The sequence below is a fragment of the Thermobia domestica genome, chromosome 7, assembly GCF_964235325.1.
Source record: "Thermobia domestica chromosome 7, izTheDome1.hap1.1, whole genome shotgun sequence".
Taxonomy (NCBI): domain Eukaryota; kingdom Metazoa; phylum Arthropoda; class Insecta; order Zygentoma; family Lepismatidae; genus Thermobia; species Thermobia domestica.
In genome coordinates, this window is record NC_137460.1 from 59,292,240 (window position 1) to 59,315,221 (window position 22,982).

The 22,982-nt window shown below is 36.3% G+C and overlaps 1 protein-coding gene across 3 annotated transcripts in view; it reads left to right on the forward strand.

Moving 5' to 3' along the window:
- The window catches only part of drosha (ribonuclease 3 drosha), a 211,651-nt gene extending 189,190 nt beyond the window's left edge, over nucleotides 1–22,461 (forward strand). For 2 of the 3 annotated variants that reach the window (XM_081764743.1, XM_081764744.1), the window contains exons 22-23: nucleotides 3,916–3,945; nucleotides 20,944–22,461. In XM_081764743.1, coding sequence (XP_081620869.1) covers nucleotides 3,916–3,945; nucleotides 20,944–21,443 — 530 coding nt within the window. In that variant the 3' untranslated portion in view covers nucleotides 21,444–22,461. The remainder of the gene's footprint in view (nucleotides 1–3,915; nucleotides 3,946–20,943) is intronic. The other variant, XM_081764745.1, reaches the window with a different exon arrangement.
- The last annotated feature ends 521 nt before the right edge of the window (nucleotides 22,462–22,982 follow it).

Here is a 22,982-nt window from a genome sequence, read left to right on the forward strand (position 1 = left end):
TGCTCATACATAATGTATTTACTGTATATTACTGCATACAATTACTGTTGGCAAAAATTAAATTTCTGTAACCTTTCTGTGATGGACAAAAATTCATGTCCCATTGGTATCCGCTATTCAGAGGTTTTATTGTATATAAATCAAATATGCTTGACATTGCGTTGTATGGATTATTGCCTGATCCAGACTACTGGATCCGCAGTTGTCTTGTATAACACCTGTGAACAAAATAATAATAATAATAATAATAAACCTGGATAAACTCAATTTTTGTGAACTTTGTATATTTGAAGAAAGATTTTAATGACAAAAGTCCAATCTCGGTTTCATCTTCCAATGAGCTACCTTAAACTCAGCACTCTTTGTTAGAGGAGGGTATGTTTGCTGCGTTATGTGGATTCATCAATACCTAATACTGTTTGCCAATATCTGACTGACGAAGGACTTGTGACTTCTGAAATATTTCAAGAATAATTTCTGAAGGCACAGATCCATGATGACTCTATATATTTACTAGAAGATGTGTCAAACGCACTAAATATTGCTGTTTTACCTTTCTTCTTACCCATCGTAATATGTCTTAGTTTTTTATGTAGTATACTGTTGCCACTACGTAACTTTGCGGATGGCTGCACAAGTAGGGATAGAAAACTATATCTACTATTAGTACGAGGTTGTTATTAAGTTGTCGAGTAATTATGTATTCACAGTAAGCGTACTTTTCAGATAAATGTTAACAATATTCTCAACTGGGATGGTAAAGAAAATTGTTCTTGACACATGCAAGTTCGATGCTCCACTGTCATAAGCAAACGTAGGCTATAAGGAAAGTGCCGCTAGCTTCCTCCACAAGTATCAGAAGGGAAGTGCATATAACAGTCCAGTGCTGCTGATACTGAATTTCTATCGGGAAGAGTATTCCTTGGTAAAGTTCACACGTGACATGTTGTGAAACAGTGTCGAGTTAATAGTTTTTGACTATCGCAGAATCGTACGAAACACGTCGGAAAATCCACCACTGTAAATGGAGATAGGCCGAAGCATCTATGCATATTCAGCTAGTGTCAACAGAAATATTCGTCAACATCTGATGCTGATGTGCTGTCGTAAGCCTCACGTGCACCATCTCCAATCTTTGCTTATTGAAAGACCAACTTCCTAAAATTGTATGAACTATGTCTGTCAGGTGACAACTGGTTACATTAGATGAGACATCCATTTACCCATTTACCTATCCGGTAGCAGTCAAGCCCTAGTAATACAAAGGATGTAGCGGCTTTGCCTTCTGCTGCAGAGAAGCTTTTCCAAAAGGGTTCATGGTTATTACAAGATTTAGATATGAAGTGAAATTGATGAGTCTGTAAGATTGATAAGGTGAATACTTCTACTTGCAGTCAATTTTTGTAACTCCTTTTCCGCATAAATGTCACACATTTGAACAGAAAGGACATCCTAAATGTGCGCATTCATATGAATTGGGCATTAAGTCACACCGCTCGAACTACTTACACTTTCACCATCGACTTCGGTGAAAGAGCTTTGTTGTTGGTCGGATGGTTTTCTGTCCTTAGACTCTAAAACCGACGTCTGAAACATCGCATGTCCGCACTATTCGTAGTCTTCAGACAGCTTGCAGCAAGGAGTAGATTAGAATACGAGAAACCCATGCCCTTTCCCCAGCGCAGTCTCCTAAAATAGAAATTATGATATAAAGCGCTTGTTTACAATACTGGTTGCTCAATTGTACACATCCGCTGGTGGTAACATGATGTTTCTCCAGGTGAGCATTATGTAAACCTGCGCATGCATATATCTGGAACAATTTTCTGTTTATCAGCCAAACTTGTTTAAGGTACAGGCTATCCACAAATTGTCATTACTGCTGCTCGTATATTTATAATGAATATTCTGTATGATGATGAATATTCTGTAAATGCACATAAGAGTAAATACTTTTTTTTTTTAAACTAATTACAAAAGCTCACTATTCACACCATTTGTGGCGAGTGGTAGTGGTCTTGTTGGAATAGTACGCTTGATTGAACGGACAACGTACTCACGCAAAACATCCAGGTAATATCTATTATCAGTATGTTTTTACTGAAGGAAAATGGTCCATGAACTCGGTTATACATAACATCGTACCACATGTTCCCTTCAAAATTGTCTCAGAAGTTAAATAAATTCATGTTGATTTTCATATACGAAAAAAACTGTCAGTTAAATAGAGTCTATTAAATTGCTCAGTGACAGAAAAGCTGCATAACCAAGAAACAAACCTATGTGAGAAACGTGAGGTATTCAGTCAGTCTGTCCACCATGTTATTGCAGGTTCTTTTTATTGTAGGCTTTCGTCCGTCGTAGGTGCTTATAACTGTTGTATTTTCTTTGCATATAAACGTAAATGTTTATGTAGCACTTTTGTGTACCGTGGACCTGATCATTTGTAGTTTTCGGGTAGCGAAACAAATGCTCTCCGTATTCATGAATCACCAACACGTTCAGTGTTTTCTTTCGATTTTCATGGGCCGCCACTACGATTTTGATCCAACGTAGACCCAGTCTCCTTGAATTTCTAGTGCAGTTGATGAACAGTAGGATGAGATTTATATGTATTGCAAATATGTGTTTGTACCTTGCATTTGTTCCAGTGAACCAAGCGTCGCACTGCCATGTTTCTTGCGACGACATTTTCATACAACAAAACCTACTACGTCAATGAGGCACCTGAAACATCGGTAATGTCATTAAAACTTCGATATTCATAATTTATTATACAACAAAAGCATTTAGTGCGAAATTCCGTAATAATTGTGCAAGGTTATAGAGAGATTTTGTGAAAATTTTATATTTTTTGATTTATATGTACGCTACACTATTCTAACGCAAAATACCGAGAATTTTTCCGAACCGTTCTTGACATAATCATAGTAATGATTTTCATCGTTGAAATATCTATAAGCTAAAACAAATAGTATTTAGTTGCTACTTGGAACTTCCTAATTTTAGTTAATAATTCAAAGTGTGATAATACCGTGATTAGTGAAACAGCAAAAGATTAAAATACTATAGTTTAAAGTACAGAAAACAACCCTTTTCTCACTAATCGAAGTCTGCTTAATGGATGACTATTGGCTCACAGGAAGCAAGCACGTGACTGCTTGATTGTAGAGATTTTTGTTCATCCGCTAAGTTTCGTGATGGCAATAAGATATTCCTATAGCAACACAAAGACCAGAAGATTCAACTTATTGTATAATTTACAATATTTTGCCCTATTTTCACTTTTGTTTACAGGATAATGTAAGTTGTTCTGGTCACAGTTTTTTGATCTAGTAATAAAAATGTTTCAAATGAAGCATACACTTCTTGTTCTCACAACATGTGTTACAACCATCAGCAAAAGCTAAAACCTATTCCATATACGTTCTTTGGTAATTAACTTGAAGCAAGTAACCCAATTTGAACAAAGTTTCTTTGATAAGAAATAACTAGTCCTTTTTGTTAGTTACTGGTAACTGTACTCGGATCAGTCCAGTCCTTTTTGAAGTTACTGCTAAAAGAACAAATATGGGATAGGTACGGACTTTTGCTAGTCATTATACGTAGTACATTTAACTAACACCGTAATATATTATTACTAGACTTTGTAGCAAGTAAATATTTTGCCTGCTATATTCTCTTTTTAACAGCACCATTACCCGAATGTGCATTTCTTCCGGACGATCCTTGTATTTCTATCCCAACGATAAATTGTATTACAAACTCTTGTAGAGATTTCTGTCCTGTGAATTCTATTCTCTCGCTTCTTCAGCCACATATATGCATGCCCATTTAGTTGAGAAAGTAAGTTAGGATGTAGGTGTGAAGGATAACATATATTTGTAAACATCTTCTTACCTTTCTTTATTTCAGATTTAAAGACGTTTATAATTTGTAATGTAGGTAAGTGCGACAGTAGTCGTCCGTTTTTGATATGTTCCACAAATAACTGATTTATTTCTGTTCAATATGTGTATTAATCTCGTGTTAATTCCTAATGATTTACTCAAATTATTCGTGCTTGGTGGGGAACCGAATATTTAGTGTTAAGGTAAAGACAGCTGAAGATGCCTTGCGGTCGAGGTTGAGGTTTAAGTCGCGGTCGTTACCTCGATGTCTAGGTCGCGATGGATGAAGGGCGCACATAGCGAATAGGTCGCATCTTTATTGTAAGTTCGCACTTTAAGGAGGAACATTGATGTGATGCGTGTGAAATTGCCTTCCTATGGATACGTGCCTGTCTTTACAACTATTTATTTATTTTATATCAGTAACGAATTTAGATGATTTTTTTTTTTATTAATCTCGGAATTGGCAGGGGAGACGTAAAGTTTTTAAGCATAAATATATTTAACACTAGTTTCTTTTTTTCTTTCTTTCTTTGGAAATTCCGGAATTTGGGGGCTTCAGCCCGAAACCCTCCTCCTCGTAACCGCCATTGCCTTATATGATAATAAGCTGCAGTATAATTCTCAAATTAATATGAATAGCTTAGCTGACATTTCCATTTGAGTTGCTATTTTCTTCCATTCTCTATTTGGAATGTGCCTGTTATGATGTTATTTATACCTCTTATCCCATTCCTCACTAGTTCTATTAATATGTCTTTCATAATCAAATTTAACAGTGCAGCAAAACCTCTCGAGCATAGACATACAGAATCCTCTGCAGACGAAATTTTGAACTGATGATTTTATTCGTTGCAGCACCTCGAGACCTAGAGAGAACCAGTGAGACACAACGATGAACATCGATGTGAAAACAAACTCGGTTGTTTATCATCGCGACCACAATTCACCATCGCGGTCGACCTTTAGGTCGCGATGTAGCGTATGTCTCCGGCATGTGCTTACTCATTTGAATCCATGTGTTTGTGCCATGGCCAGCGACTGAGACTTAAACTTCGATCTGGACCGCGTGGCATCCACGGCATGTCTTTACCTTTAGATTAATTCGTGAAGCAATTAGGGAGAGTATTAAATTGGAAGGTAGCGAATTTCATTCGAGGCAATCAGAATTAACTGATGGGAGTCAATGTGCTGACCATACACCGCCGCTTACGTTTAGCCAGACATAATAAACATAGTTATCTTTTTCCGTAGTTGAGTTTTTATTATGACAAATAAATAAAGATAAGGAAATTTACGCGTATTGAAAATTGTTTAAAACTCATTTTGTTCCGTACAATGGTAGAATGTTATGCACTGCTGAAATTCCACATAAGCGCTACCATTATCCATCAGTTTTCGTAAACGCGGTTGGGATGGTTGTGACAGATTTTAGCAGATACTCCAGAGTACGTTTGTAGAAACCTATTACGCTTCTCAGTTTCATCAAAAGTTTTAAGTTTAATTGTTAACCTCTCCCCCCACCCTTTTTTGTCAATATAAAACACGGCTTTATCTGTTCACAGGATATTAGTGAAGAGATCGAGCCGATTTTCATATCAAGCAACCATCATCTTCTGTACTTCAACCGATGATCCCATTTCCCTGCCGGTAATTGCTGACACTAATATAATTTCTATGGACGAAAATTCAATTCTTCCTTCAGAACAGTTCGAATCGTGTGTCAGGTGAAACTATTTTATCGACATGCCTGTCTTCTTGATTTCTGAGGACTTAGCGTGAACATTTCCTGAATCACTTGCACTTTTCTCTTCATCCTGAATTTTTAGGGGCTACCGCGTCTCCTAATATTTGCTAGAGAACCTGTATCAATTAGCTTTAAATAACAGTTCCTTGTAGTCTTTGTATTTACCGAGGCACGAGCCCTTGCACATTTCGCCACTAACTCTGGGATACCAGTGATACCTGCGTTGATAACTAGATACCATTTAATAAATTCTATTATTGCAAGGAACAAAATTGCATTTGCTTCGTCAAAACTGATTAAAAATTTAAAGAGCTATAAACAGTTTTCAGTAGGGAGTTTACTCCTACCTACCGTGTACCAACTTCGAGCATTCGTTAACCCTTTTCAATTCTGGCCTTTTTTGGGCGTTTTTCTTGAGTCTCAAATAAGCAGCGACAGTATCATCCCTATTTACCCTAGGATCATGGTTCATAGCTCCTTTTTTTTCTTCAGAATGGAACAGCCTTTCAAACAGTACCACTTACATGTCTCTATGATGTACCGGAGGGAAAATATTTGAGGGAAAATTGGGTTTTTTGGGATTTTAAAAAAATATTTGGGACCCTCTGGACCCCACATGGGTCTACGCACAAGATTTTTTTTTTTTTTTTTTTTTTTTTTGAAAAAATACTAAGTGTACTGAACAACTGTACCAAATTTTATCATAGGTTGAATAGTAAGGGAGGGAAATTTTTTTTTACCTCTGTGGGAAAATATCAAAAATGCACCCAAAATAGGTCTAAAAACACAAAATGTAACTTTAAAATTTCTTGACACGTCCCTATTTACCTCAGGATCGTGGTTTATAGCTCGTTCTCTTCAGAATAGAGCTGCCTTTTCAAAAGTACTATTCAAATGTCCCTATGATGCACCTGAGGTAAAAAATTGCAGAAATTCTTAAGTTTTTTTTTTTTAAAGAAATCCATCTTTTTAAATTTTGGAGCCCTCTGGAGCCGCCCCTGTGTTAACGTAGACATCAGAAAAAATTCAGGAAATAGCAACGGGTATGTTCACTGCGTGTACAAAATTCCAGGCTCCTATCTTAAAGGAGGGAAGTTTTTTTTAAATTTCCCCACAATGGACCATTTTACCTTAAATGACCCAGATGAAATATTAAAAAAATTCTGAGACGTTCCTACTTAACCTAGGATCATGGTTCATAGCTCGTTCTTTTCAGAATAGAACAATCTTTCAGATGGTACTACTCGCATCTTTCCATCGTGTATATAAAGCGAGTAAATCGGGAAGAAAGGGATTTTTAACAAGAAAAATCCCTTTCCCCCGTTTTCTCCCTCTGGAGCCGCCCCTATGTTAACGCAAACAGCAGCAAAAATTCAGGAAATAGCAACTGGTATGCTGACTGCGTGTACGAAATTCCAGGCTCCTATCTTGAGAAATAAGAGCGGGAAAAAATATTTACCGATGTCCTACGCATATTCTCAGAATATTGCACATGTCTGCTTATACAGGGTCTCAGATAAAAATTTCTTGAGACGTTCCTAATTAACCTAGGACCATGGTTCATAGCTCGTTCTCTTCAGAATGGAACACTTTCACATCGTATTTTTTAAATTTTCCCATCAAGTACCAGAGGCGGGAAATTTTAGAGAAAAGGGAAATTTCCCTGAAAGAATCGCTTTTCCTCCCTTGTCGCCCCTCTGGACTCCGCCCATATTAAGGTACAGAGCTGAAAAAAATATGGTAAATATTAGGGTATACACTGAATGTTTGTAGAAAATTTCAGTCTTGTAGCTGCAAAAGTAAGCAAGCCAAAAAATAATGAACTTAGGTAACAAAAAAAAATATATATATATATATATTTCCCTTATGACGTCATGACCCCGAGATGCAAAAACTTCCACGAAAGCTTTATCGGTTCATTTTTAAGCCTAGAAAGAAGATACTACTCGATGGGTACTATAGTTCCCATAAAATTTAAAAGGGTTAATCGAAACTATATGGGACAGAAATTACTTGTATTAAATTGAAACAATGGGAAAGGAGTAACTCTTGCTTCCTCTTTATTTTACACTGTTTATGTGAAAATGACGAGAAGTGTTTTTTCTATTTTTACTCATTGTTATTAATTTTATTACAGAAATAGTTGAGCCACCCGAAGCTATATGGGACAGAAATTACTTGTATTAAATTGAAACAATGGAGAAGGAGTAACTCTTGCTTCCTCTTTATTTTACACCGTTTATGTGAAAATGACGAGAAGTGCTTTTTCTATCTTTACTCATTGTTATTAATTTTATTACAGAAATAGTTGAGCCACCACTTTGACTACTTCTCGTATTAGAATTGTGTGTAAATTTGTACCGTTTTTACTGATGAAAGTTTCTATCAGAAGCTAATCAATAATATTTCTTCATTGTATGACTTTGTCTGTTTCCATGCCTGAGCGGGTTTTGTGATTCCATGCCTGAAAAAATCGGCTGGTTTGGAGTTAAAAAACTCGTTAAGCCAAGTTAGATGAGCCATTTTGTTATCAATGGAGTGTCTTGTTTATTGTTGAACAGAGAGCGGAACATGTGTAAATCCAAGGGTAGAAGATTGATGGGGTAAAGGAATATGGACCAAGGACCTGGCTGTGGTATATGCGTGCATTATCGGGTTACAGCAACATTCGATGCTGTCATGGTACAGTCCTTTTGGTCATTTATCTTGGATTGCGGTCGCAAGGCGTCTGAGTTGTTAGTAATAAAATGTTAGCAATGATGGTAATGTTTCTGAGAAGCAATTCGTAGTACAATTCTTTTGATCTTCCAGACAAGTGACATTATCTTCTACGTGAGTACACTACCTTCTGTATATGTTGACATGAAAGCAGAATATCTGTTCACCGACAACAATACTGGACAGAACTGATCAATGTTGTTCAGGAGCTAGTCGATTACAAGCAAGCAAAGAAGTCTAAGGCCCGTCTGCTGATTTCTATTGTTTTTGTTAAGATGCATGATATCCATACGCCTAATTTTTAAACCTTCTCTGTGAAATGCAAATATTGTTAATTGTCAATTTTTGAGTTGATTGACGTGGGTTACAGCATTTAAACCATGTTTATCAAGGCCCTGTATTTTTCGGAACGTGAAGTCAAATTGCCCGTTTTGAAATGATAGAACCCCCTTTTTTCCGTGCCGAACGTTCTCCTTGTACACAGCACAAATGTTTCGCCCTAGCTCTATTGCTTTTGCTGCTGCTTCGTTACTATTTATTTATTTAGAGCTGCAAATAGCCCGAAATTTCCTCAGATCTTTTTAATACATACATACAAGCACTATGCCACTCCGAATGATGAACATTAAATCAAAAAATAAAATTGTATTCTTAGCATACTAAGAACTACGAACCAATGCAGCAACCTAATACTCGCGTATGATCCCTCGTGATTCTGGTTGTAAAAGCGTTGTTAGTTGATGGAGCCAAAATTTCCTACTTCAAAATGTTTTGCTGTCGAATATTTTGTTGTTAAGGTCACTAAATCCTCATTTGCGCCGTGTGATCGCCGTATGTTTTGACACAAAATACCTCTGAAATATGAGTGTGTGGAATGAACAGTATGTGCACTTTTTAGTGAATATCTATGATCTTTATCTAGTAAGGATTTTAAAATATTATTTGAAGGCGTAACTTGAAGATCATTATATTTGCAGCATTTACCACAGTGATGAAAGAATGTATGTGTCAGGCAGGTACCTAATCTTTTATTTTTACACCATGTTACTAACTTTATTTATGGGATAACTTAATACTACACTTCTGCCTGGATGCAGGCAGAAGGATGTAAAGCTCTAAGTCTTACGTCTTTATGATTTCGTAACTTAAAAGTTGATTTAGAATAAGGTTAGTGCTCTTGCCTTTGGTGTGCATGATCCGGGGGGGTCGATTCCTGGTGAGCACACAGAACTTTTTGAGGGCATGAAGGAGGCATTGCAAACGTGAGGCAATTGGAAAACCACTCGAATTAAGAAGCAGTGAACTTTTGTCTACTGCCGTTAGTATCTGCGTTGATGATTCCGAACTACAATTAATACTTTTTTCAAATAATAATAATACAATCTGAAAATAAAACAAACATCCTTTGTATACAAGCGAATATTTGTTATTTGCTGTATGCAATTCCAGTTTGTTTTTACAGGTTCAATACCGGTATTACAAGTCTTGTACTTTCTATGAAACATATCCCAAATGATTCCAAACACGAGCGTTTTAACTTTTAGATTATTTTCGTCGACCCCTCTGTGTTTATTTCTTCATTTTTTATTTTATGTTATTATTATTATTATTATTATTATTATTATACATTAAACTAACTTTCCTAGTTTAGTTTTCAAATTATAACCATGGAAACTGATCTTAACTCACATCAGTTGAGATCTTTACTCACATCAAGAACTTCTCGGTCAGTATGAGAGGAAATTGGATTGAACTAAACATTACTACGAAAATCTTAATAGATGTTGCTATGAAAGACGAACTCTTGAAAACGTAATAGATGTTGTTATGAAGTACAAACTCTTAAATATTTCTAGTTTAATTGGATTCCAAACCAGAAGCTGAAACCGAAAATTGAACCTAGGTTACATCCCCAAAGGTGAAAACAACAACTATTCATCCACAGAAGGCGGAATATTAGTATAGGTAATAACATTATGTCCAGATTTCACATCTCCCCACGGAAATTTAATTAAAATTCTTCAAACATAAGTTCAGAATAAACCATTATATTTCGTTTGTAGATATCAGAGTTGTCCTGTGTGTATTAAAAGATTTAAATTTGACCAAAATTCGAACCGTCGTGCCACATCTATTAGATCCAGAGTTAAAGCTCTAAATAGATTAGCCTATTAAAGCTATTAAAAACCTCGTTTTATCTTTCATTCTCGAGGAAATTATGTCGCCAGATGTTCTAGCATGCCGCCATAACTCCCCATCTCCCTTTTATAATGTTCTATTCCACATTTTTCCAGTTTAAATCCTCCATTTTTATACTTTTGCTGCAAATGAAGGTATTTAAAAATCTTACGACGAATGGAAGCTTTATCTTATGTCAGTAGCGGTGAGTAATATATGTATGTTCTAATGCAGAATTTAAACTGCATTTAGCAGAAGTAGAAATGAATTGACAGATAGAACTACGTGGAAATTTATTTTGAAGCGATATCTTAATCACGGAGTTGTTAAAATCATCAATAGAGGGATCAGGCATACACTTCATGGTATAGTTAACAAAGTGTTTTTTGTTACAGAGAAGGATAAGAAATTACAATAATGCCGCCTAACCGAGGTGAAAGGAGCAGGAACACGTCTGAAACTTTTGTGAACATGAAGTAATGTCTGTTTTCGTTTTATCACGGGGTCGTCTTGTTACGCTATGGGCATTGAATCTCAACTTTTAGTGTAAATTGATTTTTTATGCATTTCTTTGTATTGATTATTTCAGTTACGGAGTAACTTTAGGGTCCATACTAATTTTACAGTTGTCATGGGGAAAAAGCAATAAGTTTAGCAGCTGCCAATATCTTATATAGAATATTTAGTTCTACAGTAGTCAATTCCGTGTTGGCTTTCTTGTGGAGCCGGGCTCCCCACTGTACGTCTCGTATAACGTCACTGCTGAAACTGGACATTAAGTTAAAACAAAGCAACAGAAAGATTTTTTTAATGAAATAATGTTTCCTTAATTCAAGTACAAACTCAGATGTGAACGACCAATTGCAATTTTTTTTTTCTTTCTTTCTTTCGCATATGTTGATCTTTCTCAATTGTTAGCGGCTCAATCCACGTCAAATCACCCAGAAAAAATCCGAAATGTCACCCACCGATTCAGATTTTAATGGAACTTCGTGTACTTGTTAACACTACTATGGTACAGGGTGCGGCACGTAAAACCGGCCCGTAAAGTGAACACATAAAATGAAATGTAATGTATTGAATATGATTAACTACAACACATAAATGAAATGTAATGTATTGAATATGACTACTCACCTTCACAGCAGGTGCTGAAAGTGTCCTCCGCCCACTTCAACACACATGTGAGCACGATTGAGGAGATTCATATATACCCTTGTCAGTTCTTGTGTTGTAATGCTATTGGTGACATCCTGGATCCTGGTCTTGAGTTCTTCAATTGTGTGTGGATTTGTTTCGTATACTCTTCCCTTTAACAGTCCCCATAAGTAAAAGTCACACGTGGACAAGTCTGGTGACCGAGGAGGCCACAAGCCTTTGCTGATTGTCCTCTCTGGTGTAAACATCTCATGCACAAGGGACAATGATGCAGCTGATGTGTGGCATGTTGCACCGTCCTGCTGAAAGTAACATAACTGACGCTCCTCTTCGGTCAAGTGTGTATAAAACTCCTCCAGGATTCCCATATACACGTCACTGTTCACTGTCGTCTCAAAGAATATGGGCCCAATAACGCGTGTGGCGGAAATGGCACACCAAACACCAATCTTCTCATCATGCAAGGGTACCTGGTGGATTGCGTGTGGATTTTCTGTCGACCAATACCGGTTGTTTTGGGAATTTACGTACCCAGACAGGTGGAACCACGCCTCGTCACTCATGATGAGCATTAGTGGATCCAAGAAACCACTGGCAACATTGCTCAACAGCCATGAACAGAAATGCACCCTCTTCTGCAGGTCAGGCTCCTTTAGTTCTTGCACAACACTTATCCGGTACGGTTTTAACTTCAGTCCCCTTAAAACACGTCTGCAACTTCTCTTACTCGCATGAACCTGTTGACTCAATCTCCTGGTTGACTTTCGAGGACTTCTTGTCATTATCTCCTCCACCTACATCTTTAATTCAGGTGTGCAGACAGATGGTCGTCTGTTCCTGGGAGCATTTTGAACCGATCCTGTACGCCGCCATTTTTCAATCAATTCCTGAATGGTGCTTTTTTGCTGGCACATAACGTCCTGGAAATTTCTCCCAAAACAAATTCTTTGTTTTCACAAAAGATCCAGTGAGAATGAACCCTTCAACAATGGCAACACGCTCGGGTATCGAATACGGCATTATCACACACTGACACTCACCCGGCTTAACACAACGAGGCCTTTTTCTCAACTGGTTTCGACAAGTTTCACTGGCTGCTGCTGCACGTGACTGCTGCAGGTCACGTAAGTCGACCCGACCTCGACACGCCATCTCTTGGTAGGAAGGTAGATTATTTAAGTGTTGCCAAAAACACAATATACCAGAATATTACGACGGGCCGGTTTTACGTGCCGCACCCTGTATAAAGACCTGTAAAATTTTTTCTTCCGAAATCCTAATAGTTTGTGAGAAATACGAGACCAAAGTTTCAGAATTTCAGGCATCCCAGTCGTTCTCGAGGCCATCTAATATTTCGTAGAACTTAATACAAAAATTCATATCTCAGTATCTAAGCAATGTATCACTTGGAAATTTCTACCCGAGGTTTATGTAAGTCTGTAGAGCTAATTAAAACAAACACAATCAAGATTGCTGTACATTAAGGGTGAAAAGTGCACCCTTGCACTTCAAAATAGTTAATTTTTGTGTAAATTTCTAACTTTACATAATGGGCATTATCTCTGTGAGACGGACCAATTACCTTGCCGCTCTCTTTTTTAAAATTGAACGTTAAGTTATGTTCTAAGAGACTTTTTTTGCTTCGGTTAGTAATTCTTGTTTCACCCTTCAAGGCCAACGCGCCAGCTTTCGTGTCATCTGTAAAGTGTTATTGCCATTGATGCCAGTAAGGTATTGGCACATCAAAATTGCTCGATTCACTCACATAGGTCTCAAGTAATTACTAAGTATACGTGATGTTTGTGTTGAAATGTGTGGGGGTTCAGAGAAGTGGGATAACCAGGCTAGAAACATTCATTCTCGAAATTTTATAGTTTTTTTTTTCTGTTTGCTGAACTATTAATATAATCAAAGTGAATTTAATATTAAAATTGAATTAATTTTCCAAATCTACAGTCCATTATATTTCAAATAACGTAGAAATGAAGGCTATATGACAGTCCGAGGGGGGGGGGGCAGTACCGGATTATTTTTCGATTGGGAAGACGTACTTTCAGGAACAACAGGACCAATACAAAGTACAGAACAAAACTCAATTTCGTACTTCTTTTTATCAAATTTATGACAGTTACATTTTAGTCTTCAAAACGAAATAAAAATAATGATTGAACTTTTACACTACATTAAATTGAAAATTTGTAACCCAAGAATTATGCAAAACTTGTGCATGCAATCAATTTCTTACCTCAGCATATGCCAATCACAGTGATTGGATTTCACTATTTGAGACTGAAGGAACTTGCTACTTCATTTAAGCAAAACGCAGCCTGTATTGTTCCTCCACAAACTGAACCTCCTTATCTGAGAAATCATATATTCTTCCAGTACCTTTAGTAAAGGGGGCGCACATAGAACAAATAATATTGGATATCGGAACATGGCACACGTCGTCTTTTCCTGCAGAAGGCCAGTAAAAGGATGGAGCCGGTTTAATAGGTTTAAGCTTTGGTCAGTGTTTCTTTTGTTAAAATAATCAATCCAAAGCCATGAATAGTCTTATTATCCAAAAGGGTGCATAAACTTGACTTCAACATCATTTTCCTCTTCATCTTTACCTAATGCTAACCCAAAAAATCAATGGTTATCGTAAACACATGCAAGATACGAATTAGTGGTGATGTTCGCGACGTTCATTCGAGAAGATGTCTTCTCTTCAGTAAAATGAAAAATGGAACTGAAATCTGGATCAGCATTGATTCGCTTTGTCCCAATCGAGGTTTGGCTTAGAGGAGAGAACTGATGATATGATCGTGTTCCAGGAATTGTTTTTGCACCAGGAAAACTATTTCGTAGTTTTTTTTGCGTGTATCTATGAGAGTTTCTTTTTTCAGCAAGCTGAAATTTATATGTTCAATGCGAGATCTACAGAAGGTAAAAACTTTTTCTGGCGTATTTAAAAAATCAGAACATCTTTGAAGGCTTTCTTTAGTAAGCAGACGTTTAATTGTCCCACCAATACCATTACATGGGGATTTATCATGGCTTGTAGCCGAAAAGTGACCATGATGCACTTAAGGAGAAATTCTCATAATGGTAGGGCCGCGGTGGCTCAGTGGTAGAGCGTTCACCTCTGGCGCTTGGGGTCCCGGGTTCGATCCCAGCCCCCGCCAAGTGAACTTTGTGGTGGACAAACACCGTGTGCGTGGGTTTTCTCGGGGTTCTCCCGTTTCCTCCCACTTTCTTCATTCCACCATTTCATTCATTACTCATCATCACCGTCTCCTTTAGCCTAACCGGCATAACCGTGGGACGTAAAACTCAAAGATTTCATTTTTTCTCATAATGGTAACACAAGTTCATAAAGTTTTTACAATTCTTGTACTGCGCAGCATATCCATCACTAAAGTAATTTACATTTTTGACATATGGGAATTGCTCTTTCAGAAAAGAAGTTATTTGTTTCTGAGTCTCATAAACAAATGCGACATTGTGTTCCATGTCTCTGATATCACACACAAACTAGAAACAGTCAGGTCTGCAGATCCAGGAAGACGTGTATATAGTACTGCTGGGTGTAGGGTACAGGAATCAGTAGACCAGTGATACCCTTGAACTTCGTCTTGAATTATGTAGGAATAATTTTCACTGAAGTCCATCAGAACGACGGCTGTCTCTGGCTCAAGATTTTTCTTTCGGTCCTTTAAGAAGTGTGACTGTGGCACAAGCTTTTCAAGCTTTCGAATCAAAGTTGTCACATACGCGTCCAGTGTGACAGTACTTTTCACCAATTCTGTTCTGTCCTTGATACCCACTAGTAATATGTTACTTCCTCCCCAGGATCAAAATCCTCGAATTTTGCAATCAGAAGCTGCTTCAAATTTTCACTGGAGGGACACTCGGAGCAATGCTCTCAGCATGCAATCCCGACTGCACACAGAACAAACCAGATGACGGATCAAGTCTTGATATGTCTCTTCTATATGACATGCATGCAGTAGGAGAATAACGTTTTGATGTATTGTACACACGCACACGGAATGTGTCCCAGCAGAACCCATTTAGAACGTAGCGTGCAAAATTTAGAAAATCCAATTTTAATGTTGAGATGTTGATGTTTAAATGAGGAGTGTAATTCTTTTAAATTCCCAGGTAATAATCACTTCTCCATGTGTACATTTTTTTTAAATACTCACTGTTTTTCTAGGTAGAATTCTGGAATATTCATCATCAACGTAGAAATTCTTTACTATTTGAATTGTATCTTCACTCAGCTGTTTTCCCGTTCTCCATTCAGGAATAGCTAAAATTCCTTTATTCTTCAGAACTTCCCTTGCTTGCCGGACGGCATATTCAGTCACATTAAATTCATCGACAGTCTGTTTTCTGCTCCAAGATGAGGGCACTAAAGTTAACGGTTGTACTTTTTCTCTTCTAATGATTTTACCTTGGAGTTTGGCCTTTATTAAATCAAGAAGTTTATCCATGTTTCACATCTTTCGAAATTGTGCAAGAATCTTGTTTAGAGACAAGCTCTTTTCCCACAACTTTGCTTATTTTACTTTTCAGAGCAGAACTTGCTGAGTCAAGCTTTCTTTTAGCATATGCAGGCTTGCTGTGTGACGGAATCTCATGGAATTTTAGAGGTGACTCCCCTAATGCTGTAAGTGAAACATTAAGATGTTCTACGGTTTCGTTTTTTGCGACAGATTCTTCTAAAACAGATACATCGTGTTCATTAAATCCGCCCAGGTCCTTGCATTCAAAGGAAATCCCAAGTTTGTTTCTGCAATTACCGCATATCTTTTGTCCAGAATAGCCCTTACAGAGTCAGTGTTTTTATTAATTTCATTAGCAAAATCAACACTTACTTTTCGCAAAGCTTTAATAATTGTTTTTTTGTGGCAATTAAATGGATCAAAACAACTTGTCTGATAATGTTCATACTTCTTCAAGTAATATGTTTTATAATGTTCACAAACACTAGTTAACAAATCAGAACTGATTCCACTCCTTTGGGATAACAATTCTTTCTCGGATGTACTGATAACACAATGCAATTTGACCACCCGTGTATAGCTGTTTTTGTGGCATTCACTTTTAGTTTCCTTTCCGACACTGCACTGTTCTAATTCACTTCGCGACATCGTTGTAGGCCAAATTATCACTTGACAGGATGAACAACACTATCTTGCAGCAACCCCAATAAGTATTCAGTCTTAAGCACTCAACACGACATAAACATCTGCACAGAAACACAGCTGAAACCGAAATGAACAAGTTACTGTATGTCCACAATGCAGAATCAGGCAAGATTAGACATGTTCCTACTCGCATTGCTCAGACAAGAATTTTCACGTCAGCTTGGTAGTTCAAGACACAATTTGCATGTTCGCGTAAACTAAACGATTTTCAATCCGTAACTAGTCCTACATTAGATTTGATAGTTTATTATGCATCGTGTACATTCACAGCTAAAAATTCTGAGGTGAAGAAATGAAATTTACTCCCCCCTCCCCTCTCACAGTTTCAAATTCGGTCAATCTCACTTCGTCTCAAATAGTGAAAGCTATACAATAACTTTGTCCTTGTGTTCAGGATGTCTCAAAAGTCCCCTGACATAGGGTAACTCGGTTATTATCAGAGTTACAACAAAATGTAAGAGGGAAAATCGTCTCCAAATATGATGTTTTCATTCTAAAGTGAAGGAATTTTGTAAATCGAACTAGCCGTTTGGGCTGTACACTCTTTATGTACCCGATATTAAATGAAAACGGAACATTGCCATTTACCTGGACCCACAACATAAATGAATGAAGTTACTGTCTTTTACGCTAACGTGTCGATGGCCAGCCCCCATTTAAAACATGACCCCTATTCACCATACTTTTACAAAATTGATCCATCTCCCCCAGCCCCTCTATTAATGGCAACGTTGCATTTTCGTTTAACGCTGGGCGCGTAAAGAATGCACAGCCCAAACGGCTAGTCCGATTTAAAAAAAAAAAAAAAAAGAAAAGAAAAGAAAATCCTTCACTTTAGATTGAAAATACCATATTTGGAAACTGTTTTTCCTCTTACATTTTGTTGTAACTATGATAATAACAGTTATCCTATGTCAGGGAACTTTTGAGACACCGTGTATATTTAACAACTACGAACGTAAGATCTTTGACACTATAGATACATATATCAACAAATATATTTTTAAAAAAATGTATACTCTTCAAGTCATACACAACTTTGCATTATGACTAAAAGCTTGTACTTTAGTTTATGCGGTTAGGTTAAGTTTGGTTGGCAGGATTTTTATCTGGTACTAGCTTCCCCTTGACTGTTATATAACCTTCATTTCTACTTTATTTGAAAGATAATGGACTGTAGATTTGGAAAATTAATTCAATTTTAATGTTAAATTCAGTTTGATTATATTAATAGTTCGGCAAACAGAAATATATATATATATATATATATATATATATATATATATATATATATATATATATATAAAATTTCGAGAATGAATGTTTCTAGCCTGGTTATCCCGCTTCTCTGAACCCCCACACATTTCAACACAAACAACACGTATACTTAGTGATTACTTGAGATCTGTGTGGGTGAATCGAGCAATGTGCCAATACCTTGCTTGCATCAATGGCAATAACACTTTACAGATGACACGAAAAGCTGGCACGTTGGCCTTGAAGGGTTAAACGAGAATTATTAACCGAAGCATTCAAAAAAAAAAAAAAAAAAAACACTAATTTTATTTTACAGTCCCTTAAAACATACCTTAAGGTTCAATTAAAAAAAAAAGTGCGGCAAGGTAATTGGTCCGCCTCACAGTGATAATGTGCATAATGTAAAATTAGAAATTTACACAAAAAATAACTATTTTGAAGTGCAAGGGTGCATTTCTTACCCTTAATGTACAGCAATCTTAATGGTGTTTTTTTTTTTTTTTTTTTTTTAATTAGCTCTACAGACTTATATAAACCTCGGGTAGAAATTTCCAAGTTATACATTGCTTAGATACTGAGATATGAATTTTTGTATTAAGCTCTACGAAATATTAGATGGCCTCGAAAACGACCGGGATGCCTGAAATTCTGAAATTTTGGTCTCGTATTTCTCACGAACTATTAGGATTTCGGAAGAAAAATTTTACAGGTCTTCATACCTTAGTAATGTTAACAAGTATACGAAGTTTCATTAAAATCTGAATTTTGGTGGGTGACATGGCCTGGGTGATTTGACGTAGAATGAGCCTACTCTCTAAACATTGTTTCATTATTGCAAGAAAATGCAAGTCATATTTATTTCCCTACCGTCTCTTTATTTGCTCTTTCTCCCAACACAAGCAACCAAAAATTCCGTCTCATCCACTCTCATGAACGAAAATTAGGGTGAAATCAATAAAAAATTCTCACAATCAAAAATCTTCTTTTGTTAGAGAGGAAGGTGAAATATTCACTAAGTGACAACAAGGCATGACGTGCTGCTCGAAGTGTCAATTAGTTCGTTGTTTTCTTCCGCGTATAATGTAGCGAATGTGTTACAAAATAATCGAGATTAGATTTTCAAATTGGAGGCATACAATGGAAGAATCTTCAGTTTCTCTATAAAAAAATCGATCTTGTGTAACCTTAAGCTAAATTGATTTTCAAGATTGAAACTCGGAAATGAATTTCTCATTCGAAGGGCGTATGAAAGTATGTATTCGGATGTCGTATTAGAAGACTAATTCGAAAGATACAGCAGACAAATACAGGCTTCGGTCTATGAGTTTATATTTGTTGATTCAATATAATGGATAAAGAAATACAATGTTATTTCATCGTTAAATTTGCTGAAACGACTATAGTCCTTAGTATAATTTGCCGGTTACATTTTGATCCATATCAAGTAGTGCACAACGATTTCCATTCCTCTGTTGAGAAAATAACTAAGAAGTTCTTAGTAACCAAATGTGGGTTAAAATATCCAGCAAAATTTGATAACACACGCAAAATTCATTCAATATTTTGAATAACAATTATAAAGCATATTCTGGAAAACGTTGTATGATAGTTAATTTTTACGTATGTTACCAACGATTACCACACATTGTTAATATTTCAGAATGAGGTGTATATATTTTACGCTGTTTCGTCATAAGTACTGTCCAAATGCAAATTTTAAGACAACATAAACTTCGAGAATGCATAAGCAATTACACTTATCTAGATTAGTAATTTCCAACTGAATGTTGTATGACGTTATAGTTTACTGCTCCACTTCTTACTATAACACATAGAGAGAGGAAGGAGATGGTAGGCAAACTGATGTTGATCGACAGTGGAGACATGCAATAAGAAGGTTAGCGTAGTTGATGGTTTTGCAGGCATATACAGGGTCATCGGAAAAGAATGTCGGGATTTTGATTAATTACTGTGAAAATACCACTAAAGGTACTTCAATGGTTTTAGCCTTAAAATGTGTAGAAAATATCAAAGTTTTTCTACTTACCTTAGTAAATTTCAATGTGTGCTCCGTTTGTTGCTCTTCATACGTCTAATCTATAATCAATTTCCAAACGGTTGGATTGGCAGAGAAGCCCCCTTTGCATTGCCTCCCTTGGATTTCTTTTTATGAGGTATGTCAAAAACATTGTGTATGCAGAAAAAATTCACGACTTAGTACATCTTCAGCCGCGCAATTCTGCCGCCATCTTGACTGTTACTCCTGATATGCTTCAACGCATGTGGACCGAAACTGACTATAGATTCAACGTATGCAGAGGAATAAACAGAGCACACATTGAAAGTTACTAAGCTATATGCAAAAACTTTGATATTTTCTACACATTTTAAGGCTAAAACCATTGAAGTGCCTCTAACGGTTCTTTCATAGTAACTAATCAAAATCCTGGCATTCTTTTTCGATAACCCATGGATTCATGACTACTTGTACACTGCCCATTCGCTTATTCTATTCTCTTATGTTATCCTCTCCCCTCCTTTACTCGTTGGTTTCTGGTTTCCTCAGATTGTGAAAAAGAGCTTGTGCGTCATGCATCGGCCAGTTGGAAATGACTGCTTTAGTTTGTGTGTGTATTAGTGTGCACTTTGCACTGTAAAGAAATAAATTCAATTTTGCTGTAATTATAAGAAATTTTATTGATTTCGTCGCAGAATGCTGTGTGTATTTTAATTGTGATTTTTATTTGTGTACTAAAATAACTAATTTGTGCCTTTTTTCACCCTCTACTCTTAGATCTGTTTCCCCAGTTACACCATCAGAAGAGAGTTATTGCCAAGAGCTTGAAAAAACAGAAGTGGCCGTTAAGTCGAATACGGAAAGCAAAAGAAAGACTGAACGCTAAAGCCGAAAATGACTGTAGAAAAGAGCAGAGGAGAGTGAAATCGTCGATGACAGAAAGACGAAAACACACAGCTAAGGACTCAAAAGAGGATAGGCGTGAAAGAAGAACGAAAGAATGTAGCAGAAGTGATAGAAGAAGTAGTGAGAGACGAGAAACAAAACATTCGAGTGAAAGTAGAGGGCGTAAACGAAGAGAACTTGAAAGAACAAAAAGAGAGAAGATAAGGCAGTGGCGAGACGAGACGAAGAATAATGATCATTGTAATAAACGAACTGGATCTCCAGTCGGAAAGAAAAGTGCTGTTGTAAACGATAAAGCTAGCGAAACCAAGGACGAAAAAAGGAAAGAACTGCCTAGTAATAATTTGGATGAAATGAGTACAAGTTCTTAAGGGGAGTTGAAGGGAGCGCTAACACGTATTCCATATCTTTCCAATGTATTTTGTAGAAAGTAACAATATTCAAAATAAATCAGTCAAATTCAAGAGACGAATATTCTGACTTTTTCGAAGGCAAGTTGAATAAATAATCAAGGGAGACAGGCAATCCTTGAAGTTTTGGAAGCATTCTTTTGAAAAGGTAAAATTATGTGCTTTTAACAATGAAAGAAAGAAATCCAAAAACTACACGGATTATTGTCTGATTCGACTTTTTTTGGGGGTTGTTGAATATCTCTTGAATTTGATTGAATTATTTTGAATACTGTTACTCTTTACAAAATATATTGGAAAGAAAATGGAAACGTGCTGCCATCCGAATGGTGATAATCAAGACTTTCCACTTACCAACTTATATTGGCCAATCGTATATACGTATTCTTTTGATTTGACCTGCGTTATATTTTTTGTTGTGAAAGAAAGAAAGAAAAAAAAAGGGTAAACTTTGGGAGATGATTATTTACAAATGAAGCGAAAAAATAATTTCCGTTCAGCATAACGTTGAAAAAATAATTTTGTTCAGGGGCTCAAAACATTGGCGAAGTTGTTGACGAAATTTCGAAAAGGTCTAACTTTAAAATAATTTCCCTTCCAGTGTTTTACGGCCTGATCACATTTGTTTTTATTGTTGTTTTTGTTATAGCTTTTCGAACATTTCGTCGCTACTTTTCATGTCTAATTCGTCAACGAATCGTTTTCCAGATCGGAGTCAGTAGGTTATTATTTTTTATTCCAATTAATTGTATGTAAAGAATCATGTCCCGAAATGAACTTTCCATTATATTTACATGATTTTGTGCAATAATTGAATTCCCATTTCATGTATTTCAATCAGAGTGATAAAAGTGCCAAAGAGATTTACTTCATAAATGTATATAAATGATTGCATGTTGTACAGATTTTGATTTTGTATATTAGTTTTTTTTATAGCATTTTTAATAAACAGGCACCAAATCAATGCATTTCTTCTGTAGTGAAAGTTTGTTGTCATTCTAGAAATAAAGTTACATTTTGTTATTTTAAAAAATAAATCTTACTCTGCTTTTCCAAATATTATGTAGATCTTTGACTTGGCATACACAGTAAAAGATTTGATTTTTAGATGATCACGAAAACAAAATCTAATAGTTACATAGAGTTCTTAACTGGTAGTCAAACGGCAATATTCGCTTATTGTTCAGTAATAATATTTGCAATGTCTCTACCACATCATCAGAGCATGCTAAATGTAACTTCCGGCATAGTATAATTATAGGTGTGTGTTAAAGATCTAGCTCCTAATTTGAGGACACGGAATGCAATTTAATTATTGCTAAACATCTTTCCTTAGGGTAACAAGTTAAAAAAAAAAAAAAAAAAGTAACTTCAAAGTTAGAATATAAATCGTACATTATATCTTTGATACTATTGATCGTAAAGAAGAAATTCTTGAATATGTCATGCTACAAACATTACTTACACACAAATATTACTTATTAACATATCATTAGCGGG